Here is a 13,456-nt window from a genome sequence, read left to right as displayed (position 1 = left end):
AGGAGTCCTTCGTGAGTGAGTGGGCAGACGTATTGTCGGTTAATCCCGGTTTCGAGTTCAGATGGAGTACAATTTCTCTCGGATGTAAGCCGAGAAGCGGTTTGGATTTCGCTTTAAGCTTATGTAACCCCTTCCAGCATAACCCGATTGTTGTATAATAACACGAAGGCGAAACAAACTTTTATTTCTGTCCATATGTGATATAAACACGTAGAGCAAATTATTTAAACCATAAAAACCTAGTTTAAACCAAAAAAAACCCTGGTTTTTGGTTTTTTCAATAAAAACCACGGTTTTTGCCAACCCTGACAGTCATGTTTAGAACAAAATGGAGTAACAGTATAGGACTTTAAATGAGCTTTTGAAGTGACATTATTGAACAATGTGTACTTAGTGCTATTGGTAAGCAAAAATTCAATAAAATTCCATTTCTTTTGTTTTCAACGTACTGCATTACCGATAGTGGTATCCTTACGTCTAATAATTTCCCGTAATTATGATTTGTAATCAACTCTTAATTCAAATTGCTCATGATTAATCTTTTATACATATGTAGAGTCTTGTTCGATCATCTTGTATACATATGTGTAGTCGTGTTCGCAAAATCTTGGCCGCCCATCTCTTTTAAGAAGGCCATGTTCTGGCAGCTGTATGTACAAAATTCAAATAAATAAATCTATATAATTTAAGTAGTTTGGACGAGCGATATGGGTCGATGGTTTGGATTTTAGCGTCCTGTGCAGCATCGAAGTAGTGTGAGACATGGACCTACAGTTTTACGTGGGATCCGAACCACATGAACTTCCGTCGAAAATCAGACCCCTGTTTCCCGTGATAAAACTCCCGTACATATGCTAATGTTAATCTTACATCCACAAGAGAGCTTATATTATTTCCTTTTTGAGGTTAACCAAATCTTGTACTGTTTTATGTGTATGACACCAAAACTTGACTGGAATTTGAAAAGTTTTTTATAGTATTATTGTATTTTTTTTCTTTTTTCTTTAATACGGTAAAAGTTGTGTAACGTAATTATAACATCTATAAAATAATTTATTGCATTCCATTGGTAAATAAACCTCCACGACGTAAACAAAAAAAAAAAAAAATGATTACTGGTGTTTCATATTTTTCCTCACTAGAGAGATTATTTATTTCTTATTTAAGGAACGTAACTGCTCTATTTTGAACCTTGGATGTTGCTGTATTTGTAGGTTCAGATCAGGTGATCTCACCTGGGACGTTTTGGTGGTGTTTGGGTCACATCCAGAACATCATTTCAACATCATGTGTACTGTTGCCAAGTGTATTTAGGGTCTGTTGCTGTCCATTCTAAGAAAGTATACTAAAACACATGTTTAAGTAAATTGTCTTGTGAATTATTGCTAAGTATTCCGAATGTTCACCTTACTTTTGTTGGTGGGATTTTTCTTTAAGATTGTACCCAATAGGTAGTTTCCATATAGCTGTTCATTACTGAAACTAAATATCCTCAGGAAGCTGTTTGACTACGAGTAAACATCCGACAGATATCTCCTGTGTTGTAGTTTGAATTATTTAGTGCACTGACAGAATATAGGAAAAAGGATACTAGCTCAGGCTACGAGATCACTCATTTTTAACGGGTACTACATATTAGGATTCATTTTTCTTCCCTTGTTTCACACTTTGAACACCACGTGCATGTGTTATACACACTTGGTCCATTACTGAAAGCCATGTGCATGCTCACATTGATATTCTTCAGTTCTTCAGTAGGCCCAGAATAAAATACATGACTTAGGGACTCGGTGCTTTAATTATCGTTAAAATATTTAAAATCACCCATTTTCCTAACTCCAACAAGGAGCTCCTGTAAGAAAAAGAGCAGAAAAAGTAGGAAATTCTTACACTCTTTGCTTGGTGTGTACAGTTCGTTTCAACCCCGTTGCGTTCCTGTTTCCTCTCATGCCTGTCACGAATGAAATAGACAAAGTAAGCCACACACTCTGGTTCCTATAGTGTAGATTGTTCCACTAACAACACATACTTATATTGATATTTTCCTTTAAGCATACATTACGATGACTTTAACACATTATAGAACTCGTATTAGCATACTCAGGTTCAACTCGACAATACTTATACCACACGCAAATCAGCCATTAACATCTAAATACAGCACTAACCTATCATATTAACTATTTTTCTTTCAGTACTCATTTAATATATAGTCTATAAAATCAATCAGTTAGCAGATGCCACAACATTAAGCTTCCGGCTCTAACATCCAACTTTGATAATTTATCTAACACTGTAACCTGACATAATACCGTACCTTACAACTCGCCGTTACAGCCCTATGTGGGGCTTGGCCTCTAACTATTAGCCTCATCTAACATAATACATTTACCAACTTCCTTTTTCCTGAGCGTAAAAGTGACTGAATGATTAGCGTCATTCTATGTCAATCAACATTCCCTTCCAGACATTAAACTAGCCCACATCCCACAACAGAAATAATTTACTTACCTTCGGTATTATATTAAATACTCGCCCGCATCGATGAACCACTCGCCCCGGGCGAGTGGGCAAGCGCTTCTTTGCATCCCTGCATTAAACATAGGTTAATTTCCTATTTAGATCTTAACACGTTGCAGATAAACGGTTACAGTACATAAGCACATGTTCTAATAGCTGTATGTAATTGTTAAACGTAGTTCAATATTTCTTTGCATTCTTGCAAACAGTGCATCTGCTGAAGAGTGCTTTCTTTGGTTAAATATTCAGTAGGCAGACGGGAGAAATAACTTGAAGGTAACACTGTAAAATTGATATCAATATGGTTGTATAACATAGAACACACATGTGCATATTACTATGTAATATAATAATATGGTATCTAAGACAGATTTCCTGGAAAAAAAAGTTAAAGATAGGGAAAACCATGTGAGAGTATTAGTAGACCAAAATCCCAGAGACAGAACGATTTATGGCATTAAATTTTCACAATTCAGCGAATAGCATTATAAAAATATGGGGGAGGGGGATCAAATAATAAAGTAAAAGGATTCTTGAATCCAGTGAAGTAGTCGTAATTATATTAAAACTTGCAAATCCGCACGTTTACTGTGAGCTATGATTTTCGTTCCTCCTCTTGTCTTTAATAACTCGAAATTCGAAAACATCCTATAGGCATTTTTATAAACCACCCTCATTCTTTTTTCTTCCAATCTACGTCAAATATCAAAATATGTTTAAACATGTGCTTAATTACTTTAAACGAAAACTCCAAATATCAAGTCTTATGTCTGTAGTCTTTAAAAAATCGAGGTATGGGGTTTATGGAAACCGTATTAGGTAATTGCAACTTCCATATCACCCCTTGAATATCCAGTTTTCAATGCTTTTTTTGTTCTTTCTAGGTCTAATAATAATAGTAAAACAAATGATGAAACACCTATTTATTTACTTTAAAGAGCGAAAAGTCTAAGTACCAAATTTCAAGTCTCTAACCGTAATTGATTTGGTTTGGTTTTCAGTTTAGCGTCCCTTTCAGCAGCGAGGCAATACGAGACATTTTAGACCTACAGCCACACGTGAGCTCCTGGTGCGAATCGAACCCGGGCCTCCCACGCCTCGAACCGAAGTTGATTCTGAGATATGGATACCTTATTTAATAATTTCAAGTCTCCATTTTACCCCTTCCACATCAATTTCCGAGAACCTTCCTGAGTGGTATCATAAGTTAGAAAAAAAAAAAACTACATTCGAATTTCGTATTTTAGCGTAGGCGTTGATTGGTCAGTCTGTCAGGACTTTATACAGGGGTAAAAGTGGATCTGAAAAGGTGAGGGATGGTAGGTAGCGGTATGACGCCATGCCGTTCCCCCTGCCTATCTTTCCCCCGCACTTTACCCCCTGTATATATATATATATATATATATATATATATATATATATATATATATATATATATATATATTCATATTCATCAAGCCTGTAAACGTCAATAGAAGAATGTTCAACAACAACAAAAATCAATATTTTGTAGATTGTTTACAGAAACGTGAGTAGAGTTTCGTATTAAAGGAAGGAGACTTCCGATTCGTGTCATTCCAGATAAAACTTTTTTCTTTTCCTTTCTTTCTATTTTTTTAATGTGGGATTTGTAATGAGAGTTTTGTAAGATACCAAAGCAGGAGAGGCATAATTCGTTTTTTCCCGTGAGAAAGCTTGTGATTTATAAACTGTTTCAGGTACACAGTACTAGTGAATGATGATTGACAACAAACATATTATTTAAAATTTATTCGTACGTCTGCGGAAGAATCTTGAAATCTATTTTGAAGTACATTTATAAAATTTTAGCTACATTCACATCCAAAGAGCTTGTCCAAAATGGTTAACATTAATATTTTGTATGCTTAAACATTACTGTTTATTGTGAAATATTTCTGACTGAAGTTACAAGTATGGGACGTTCAATTTAATATTTAAAAAAAAAAAAAAAAAAATGTTGAAAACTTCCGTAAATACCGGAATGATACCATGCAAGTTCCCATCTCCCTATCCCGTGCTGAGCCTTATATGCGAAATGGCCATAAATATGCTGTTGTTTTTATATATATATAATAATGCCTGTGGCCTATTTATTTAATTCCTTAATATAGAACAACTTCGATTCAACTTTGTAAATTAACTACAGGACTGTGCTCTAACATTCGGCTTTAATGCCGAAACTATTTAGGACACAGTCACGGTTCTGTAAACCGACGGCCTTTCAGCTTTCAGAGCTTTACCAGCCGCCTCCAACGGAGTGGGATAAAAACCGCTGTTACCTATAGGCATTCCTTTGGATCGTTCTGATTATATCCCTAATCTGCGCCTCTCATTGTTGCGAAGTGCCTAGTTTGGTCTTGTACTCTGCTCTTTCCATAATACAGTACGTATATATTTCTCGACAGTCCGCTTTCGCAAGAGATTGCAGGTAAACCTTTCCTGCCTTAATGCCACATACTCCTCAGAACGTGATGTCGATGGACGGCCACTTCTTCATACCTCCATAAACGAGCCTGTAGTCGTAAGCTTCTTATGGCAAATCTCGATTGTCTCCAGCTGAATGGTCGCATTTCTAGTTTTCACTGTATGGCACCATCTTTGCACAGTAGCTAATGGATTTTCCACTATGAATGTGCTCGCTTCTGGACAGTTAAGTTGCTGGTCATCTTACTGAAAAATCAAAAAAACATAATACGCAGTATGCATGAATACATGCTTTGCTCAGATAGTACACGTCAAGTCAAAAATTAGAATTTAAGAGAAGTGGGAGCAGTGAAGTAGGACTCTTCAGAGGAAAGAAAATAACAAGCAAGCCGGAATAAAAATCTAGATTAAGAGACAGGACCATGCTGAAATTCAGACATTCAGGTTGATTGTAGCTGCATAAAAAGCTAGGGATGTCAATAATCAAATACAAGCAGATGAAAAGAGGAAGCAAGTGATAATTATTTTGCGATAAGTATATCGCAGAGCCCAAACGAAGAGAGTGTAAAGTTTACCATATCCGCATGATGTACGGCATAAAAAGGATGTAAATGGGAAGGTTGTAGTTACCGAGGAAATAAGAAGATACGAATGAATAAGGAGTGCAATAGAAATAGCAGACGTGAAGGAAAAGACGCAAGAGACACGACCAAGATAGTGAGAGAAGAGACTATAACAACGTGGGAAGAAAAAAAGTGGTGAAAATGAAGGAAAACTAGGAAGAGGAAGGTTTAAGAACAGTGATCGACCGTAACACGAGGGGAAAAGAATTTTGATTTGTAACAAAGAGATTGACTCACCCGAGAGAAACTTATTAATGCAGCAACCACATAAAAAGTGGAAAAAAGTGATCAAAGAAAAGGGGTTTTAAGTACTTCACTGGTTACCACGCGTGTTTCTGTACGCATGTACTCTGCTAAAGCACACGTAATTCACATCCACGTAAAACTATATATCTGTCCCGTATAGCCATAGTACTTAATGGAACGTTAAATTCAATCCAAGAACAACAGCGAATGAAGTAATTGTGTTTTACATTAAATAACCTTGTCTAAGAGTTCGTTGATTGGTACACGTGTTTTACATTTAGTAGAATAATGTTAAAAGAAATTCGTTGTGAGTATGATCGATTGAAACTTAATATAATTTCTTTTTAACCTTTCAGATGGCAGAAGTAGATCCAGAGACACTCCTTGAGTGGCTGAACATGGGCCAGGGCGATGAACGGGACATGCAGCTCATTGCCCTCGAACAGCTGTGTATGTTGTTGCTCATGTCAGATAATGTAGACCGTTGTTTTGAGAGGTATGTTTTTAGCAAATATCCAAACAAATTGTGCATGAAATAACGAGATATGTAATTTTTGAGAAATCAAAACGTTCTTCTATTCCATTCAGTTCATTCATATCTCCCCCTCCTTTCTCTGTCTCTCTCTCTCTCTCTCTCTCTCTCACTCACTCTCTCTCTCACTCTCTCTCTATGTACACTCATGACCAAAATGATTGTCGCATATTGTATATTTGTGGTAAATTTCATAGGGAAAGAATTATAAATACGAAAATTAGAATGAGTAAAACAAAATGCTGCTAAATGGACAAGAAAGTTCTATTTTCTTTTTATTCTTATTTACTGCTCTTTTTACATGAAATTTGCCACACATGTCTTTGCTGATTATACACATACATTATAAGAAATACCGAGCGAATTCGTTATGAAATTACATGCCTACAACAACACATTTATAGGCATGCGACAATAATTTTGGACATGAGTGTACATATATAAAGAGGAGGAATAAGCGCGTAATAATACATTTCCTTCATCATTGATACTTCTCTCTCTCTTGTTTTGAACCGGAAAGAAGACTGACATTTTAATTGTTCATTGATGTGAAAATGTAGTTTTACCTTAATTAATTCGTTCATTACTGTAAGCAGAATTTAAGCATGGCACATATGGTGTGTAGTATACAGTTTTTTTTTTTTTAAAGAAAAAAAAAGAAAAAAGCATTAGGAAAAATTAGGTGTCTTTCAGACTGGTAGAAGTAATTTATTTTGATTTGTTACTGCTCTTACGAAGTTCTTTTAGTGGATTAACAGATACTCAGTATTCTTTTCTTATCACTGTAAATACCTATGCTATATTCAAATTCTGTTTACACGTATGGCGTGTCCCGAGTGATAGTTTTAGATGGCTTTGCTAATGTGTGCCCGTAGTTAGTTATTAGACTGTAGTAGGCAAGAAATATAAACACCACATACTAATTAAATCATGATAGCCCACAAAATAATAGGCAAAGGTTAAAAATAAATAAAGGTTTAAAAAGTAGAGAACAGTGCAACAGAGTAGGAAATTGTGAACACTAACATTGCATCATCCGATACATCATTGTGGCAGAGCGTTAAAGAAATATAAAATAAAAATGTCCATATTACATGAATGTATGCCGTCCATCTGTACGATGTAGGTGTTAATTTAATAGAGCGTAATCTATTGTGGTAACATTAGAAAATTATTGATCTAAAACTGTTTCGTAAAATTCCAAGACAATACAGGCCTTTCCATACTAGAAGATAAATGCCATACTAGGACTTCTCATAGCTGGCGTTGATGCAGTTACATGTTATAAACATTACACATTTTTGTGAACAATTTTTGTAAGATTAAGAGAAGAAACTATAGTTTGTTGAAAATTGTTCTACAAGTAAATTTCTTAAACCCTGGTCACATTATTTCACAAAGTAAACAGTTCATACTTCGTTCCAGAACAAATCGATAGAGAGTTTCACAACTTCAGGGTATGCTTTCTTTGTTGTTATTGGAAAATATAAGGCAATTAGTGCGGTTATCATAAATATTAAAAATAAAAAAATAAAAATACAAATAAAAGAAAAAAACAAAGTACACAGAGTTCGATCGTAAATGGTTGCCATGGCGTAGAAAAGGAAATCAATGACACAAAAGACAAAAGAGCATCAATCGATTTTAGTCTAATTCATGTTGAATGAGACTAATTTTAACAATTTAACAGAAGATAGTAGATGTTTGATCATAATTGCATTTGTAATTTGAAGAGAAGTTCATATAAGCATTTTCCCAATCGTAAGTAAATTCAGAGAAACGCTAATTGAAGTGGATGGGTAAAAGTTCATTACAAGAAGTATTAGAGAACAATAAATGATTTGGTTTATTTATTTCTTATTTGCATAATATTACTGGATATTCCTTCTCATCCCGGAGCTCCCTCCTGGCTAAGAGATTAGCGTACACATCTTTGGTGTGGGAGATAAGAGTTCAATTCCCGGGAGAGCTCATGTGGTTCAGATCCCACATTAAGGTTGGTTTAAAGGGACAGGTTTTGCCGAGAGATGTCACTACAGTCTTCCTATCTCTCCCATGTATTTTTTACCTTTTATGAAAATTTACAATTTCTTTTATAAATTTCAACCTAGAGACTTCAAATTTTTAGAGAAGGAACTTCATAACCTATTAAAGGGAACAATCCGTGCCGATTTTTTATTTAGAATTTTCTTCATTGTTGAAATGGCTTTATTGTTGAAATGAATATCCAAATCTTTAACAATGAAGCTGTTTCAACAATGAAGAAAATTCTAAATGAAAAATCGGCACGGATTGTTCCCTTTAATAGGTTATGAAGTTCCTTTTCTAAAAATTTGAAGTCTCTAGGTTGAAATTTATAAAAGAAATTGTAAATTTTCATAAAAGGTAAAAAATACATGGGAGAGATAGGAAGACTGTAGTGACATCTCTCGGCAAAAGTTGTCCCTTTACACTAACCTTAAGCTGCAGGTCCAGATCTCATATAGACTTGCTGCTGAAAGGAATGCTAAACTCATATCAAATCCTTCTCGCCACATTTTAAGTGTTTCCAGTTTGAGAACAGACTTTCGTTCGAGTCAAACAATCGCAGAACTCTATCCGGGTTTTACAGAAACTACACATAAAACGAAACTTGCTATGGGCATTCGATAATTCCCTACCTCTGTGTTCTGAGTATGAGGAAATTGCTTTCTAAATGGGTACCTCATGAATTTGCAGAGATGAGATTGAATTCTACAAGGAGACATATGGCAATCATCTTCATTACCCCTGCTATCCCCAACTATTTGATCGTTGACGAAAGTTGGGTGTATACTCAATTCAAACCGTGTTCCGTTCCGTATTTTGTATGCTCCGGATGAGATACCGCCTGCAATGCTGCATAAAGACTTGTGTCCGATAATATTGCATTCTGGGAATTCTGTTACTTTATTGAACTGAAAGCTGCTATTCAACCTATCTGTGATGATGGGGTTGCGCGTGTCCTTTTTCGGGTTGTCATGCTTCTAGAGCGCTGGCAGCATGTCACCGGCAATTATGGACAATAATTATAAACGTACTGACGTTTTGTAACATTTTCTGTGCATCGTATATTGAAACAAATACTTATGCTTATTTGACTCGGACAACTTAGTAAAAGATAGGGATGAGGATGATGAGATAGTAGGTGATAAAATGCAAGTTTGGAGGTAATAAAGGTTTCAAGTTAAAACTAGTAATGAATCTAAATTATTCATTGTAAATATGATTCACATCTGAGATATTCATTTAGAATTTAGAACACGAAATTCCATCGGAAATATTCCTTCACTGATACATTTTATTCCAAAAGATGTACGAAGACTGATAATGAAATGATGGAAGTCTCACCAGTTCTCCAGAGATCTTTCAGGAATACTGCATTATTGTCCACGTCAAGAAAAGTATATTTCTACCCATGTTATTATTATTTTTTTTAATATCTGGGATATACAAATATTTTTCTTTTTTAATGTAAAGAAAACATATTTAATGTATACACAATGTAAATTTATTGATATGTACTTTTGATTGTAATTGAACCTGTTTGTACTCCTGCAGACAAAAGAACAAACTTATAAACATCTTAAATATCAATTTTTTGATAAGTGGTATACACTTCTGCTGTAAAAAAATGAAGTGGTATGTCCATTCATACTAATTCACAGTATACTGTGCTTTCGATTAACCTGGGTTGTGTGACAGGGAAGCGGTAAATGTGGCTTCTTTTGTCGGCAGGCTTATAGATATGTTTTATATTTTAATCAGAGCACTGACGTTTTCAGTTATGTAAAAGAACCTTTTTTCTGTGTCTGAAATTTTAAATTACTGTACATCTTACTGTTTGAACAATATATAATAATAATAATAATTCTGTTTTTCAGCTGCCCACCACGCACTTTCCTCCCAGCTCTTTGCCGTATCTTTTTGGACGAATGTGCTCCAGATAATGTGCTTGAAGTCACTGCTCGTGCCATCACTTATTACCTTGATGTATCTGCTGAGTGCACTCGACGTATTATTGCCATGGATGGCGCCGTCAAAGCTATTTGCAACCGACTTGTGGTGGCCGAGTTGGCATCACGAACAAGTAAAGACCTCGCGGAACAGTGTATTAAGGTAAGGAACAGTGCTTCTTTTACATCTACGTACGATCTTATATTCTTATGAAATTTTCATTCTCAGATATGGATGCGTGGATGACAGTCTCGAATACCGTATTCCATATCGAATATTATATGGTGAGCTGATAATAGGGTTTTGCCTCCCTTTTAAAATGCAGAACACACAACACAGTTTAACAGGTTTCAGTTTCAGCTCCCTCAGTTTCGAAAGTGACTACTTGATATTTACTTTGAATGTGATAAGAAATAAAGTGATTTATTTTTCATTTATCATAAACTTCTGTATCAAATTCCCATATATGCCCTTGATATTATTCTTTGTTATGTGGTTGCTTAAATATTTTAAGATAGGTATATGTGTATATTTAATATACGGGGTGTTGCAAAACAACAACCGACAACGTTTGGGAGGTGATTCCTGACACCAAGATAATCCAAAAAGTATAGATCATCTTGGGTGCACAAATGCTTCCTTTCGGAGTTATAGGCTTCCGAAAATATAAAAAAGCTAGCTAATTAGTAACTACTGTAATTAGAGCAAATTAAGTACATGAACATATTTTCTCGCGCCTGCGTGGGGCTCTGCGGGTTGCTAGTTTTAAATATTACTTTATTGTGAATCTTCTTAACCTTTTAAGTACTCGCGCGGGGTGTTAACAGACCCCCAACCAGGTTACTTTTGTGTTGCTAGCCAGAAGTCCTGATGAAAAAATATTTAAAAAATGTATCAAAACGAATTCAAAAAATCTGATTGCAGTAAATACTTTTAAAAATATGTCTAGAGTTACGCTACATTGTCTTAATTATTTTTAAAAATATATATATATTATTGTAATAAAACAAATATCAATTTGGGGGTCTACTGGAACCCCGCGCGAGTACTAGTATCACAAAAAGGGCGCGAGTACTTACGGGTTAAAAAATCCAAAATTTTGCGCCCTGTGCTCGAGCACAGAATAGCACTTACCTAATTACGAGCCTGGGTATATGTGTACAGATCTCACATCTGCATAACCTCAATAGTAGAAAGATAGGTTAACTCCAAACAATGAATAATATCTAGGAGAAATGATCACTTTGATTCATAAGACTATAATTCAGCAGAATGTTAATTTCGACATGAAATTACTGATGTGAGAGTAAATTTCATAATAAATGAAAAAAAAGCGAGGTTCACAGGACAAATTACAGCTATTATCTAAATGGTCGGTTTATTACCAATGTTAACGTGATAAGTCGTAGTAGGAAACTAGAAAATACAGTAAGTTTGTGTGAAATTTAATAGTTTTAAACTTTTGGTGTTACTAAGCTGATTTGAATAGTACACAGACTTACGTAGAGTTGAATCCGCAATATAATGTTTACAACAGTCACAGACAATGAATTCTAGCGGCAATAACATTAGTAGCACTAAAACTAAAAGACAATTGTCAAATTCCACACAGTGTTCATTTGATCAACTAGTTTTTTTTTTCTTTTCTTTCATAAAACAATGAGTGGAGTGTTAAAATTAAAGGACATTCAATACGTGAAAATTAATAACCTAAATGAAGCTACGAAATGCTCTGGTAAAATTGTATTTTAGGAAAGATAAAACCACAGTGGGAGATACAAAAGAAAGGATGCGGTGACGCAGGGGGAAAAAAATGCTGAAGATGATTCCCGTACGAATGTAAGTAAATATTCACTTAAAGGAATAAAACTGAGGCACAAGGTAAGTAACGTTTGTTACGAATAAGTACCCTATAGCTTTAATTAAGAGATATGTATAAAATAATTTTTTACACACTATTATATTATTGCATTTCTACATTTGTGTTTTGTTTCGTTGATAAACAGGTGCTAGAACTGATCTGTACAAGGGAAGCTGGTGCAGTATTTGAAGCTGGTGGATTAAACTGTGTTCTGACTTTTATCAAAGACAATGGATGGAGAGTACACAAAGATACCCTTCACTCTGCAATGGCAGTTGTGTCTAGACTATGTACAAAAATGGAACCTCAGGATGCCTCACTTCCTTCCTGCGTCGAAGCACTATCAACACTCTTAAAACATGAAGATAGTCATGCAAGTTTTATTCCTTTCTTTTCTTTCTCACTGTTGCAGAAATTATATTAGAATTTCTAATCCGTTTTCTACTTAAATTCTTCTTTTCGAATTATAAATATTTTTATACAGGGTGTTACAAAAATGGGTATTGACCTGTGCTCAAAAGTGGATAGTTTCGGAGTCATAGGGTGCCGAAAACATGAAATAAGTGAACTTTCGAAGTTCATAGCTGCGCTATTATGGAACCTACCGTAGTACGGTCAAGACATCACTGAGGAACTGGTATGTGGACTATCCAAATATCGATGTTTAAGAATGCTCCAGTACTTGTACACCAATTTTTAGAGAGAGAGGTGGAGAGTGATCAAGTACTCCCAAATAGTCTCTCTAAAAATGATTGTGCAAGTACCGGAGGTTCTGAAAGATAAATATTTGGATAGTTCACATACTAGTTCCTTAGTGATGTCTTGGCCCGACTACGATCGGTCCTATAGTAGTGGAACTATGGACCTTTTTAAATTTCATTTTTTCACGTTTTCAGCACCCTATAACTACGAAACTGCATTTCCGACCACAAATCCATATAAACTTTGTTCTTATTTTGGTGTGAAGAATCTGTTCCTAAAATTTTGTGACAAATGTTTGTAACATTCTGTATGTAGGACACGTTATTGTTAATCGTAATCACACACAAAGTGTGAAAGTGTCAAAGAGTTGCTTTCTAACCACGGGTGAACCGTCGTCGAAGTATAAATAAAAAGAAGAAAAGGAAGAAGTAGAGAAACAATGGTGACTAGTTGTGGGTCAATGTTAGCCGTTTTGAACGTTCTGACTGAAGAACTAGTTTTTGGTTTGAAAACTAAATGTTCTATTCGGTGCTTTTGATACGTGATTTACGA

General features: G+C 35.1%; 1 protein-coding gene across 14 annotated transcripts in view; it reads left to right on the top strand.

Annotated features, from left to right (window-relative positions):
* Ufd4 (ubiquitin fusion-degradation 4-like) overlaps nt 1-13,456 on the top strand; it is a 222,950-nt gene that overhangs the window by 104,725 nt on the left and 104,769 nt on the right. For all 14 annotated transcript variants that reach the window (XM_081758514.1, XM_081758516.1, XM_081758521.1 and 11 more), the window contains 3 exons: nt 6,191-6,330; nt 10,269-10,503; nt 12,348-12,575. In XM_081758514.1, coding sequence (XP_081614640.1) covers nt 6,191-6,330; nt 10,269-10,503; nt 12,348-12,575 — 603 coding nt within the window. Of the gene's footprint in view, nt 1-6,190; nt 6,331-10,268; nt 10,504-12,347; nt 12,576-13,456 lie in introns of those variants that run through there.

The sequence above is a fragment of the Thermobia domestica genome, chromosome 5, assembly GCF_964235325.1.
Source record: "Thermobia domestica chromosome 5, izTheDome1.hap1.1, whole genome shotgun sequence".
In the NCBI taxonomy this organism is placed as follows: domain Eukaryota; kingdom Metazoa; phylum Arthropoda; class Insecta; order Zygentoma; family Lepismatidae; genus Thermobia; species Thermobia domestica.
The sequence above is the reverse complement of the archived record's forward strand: the minus strand, read 5'-3'. Positions and strand labels throughout refer to the sequence as shown.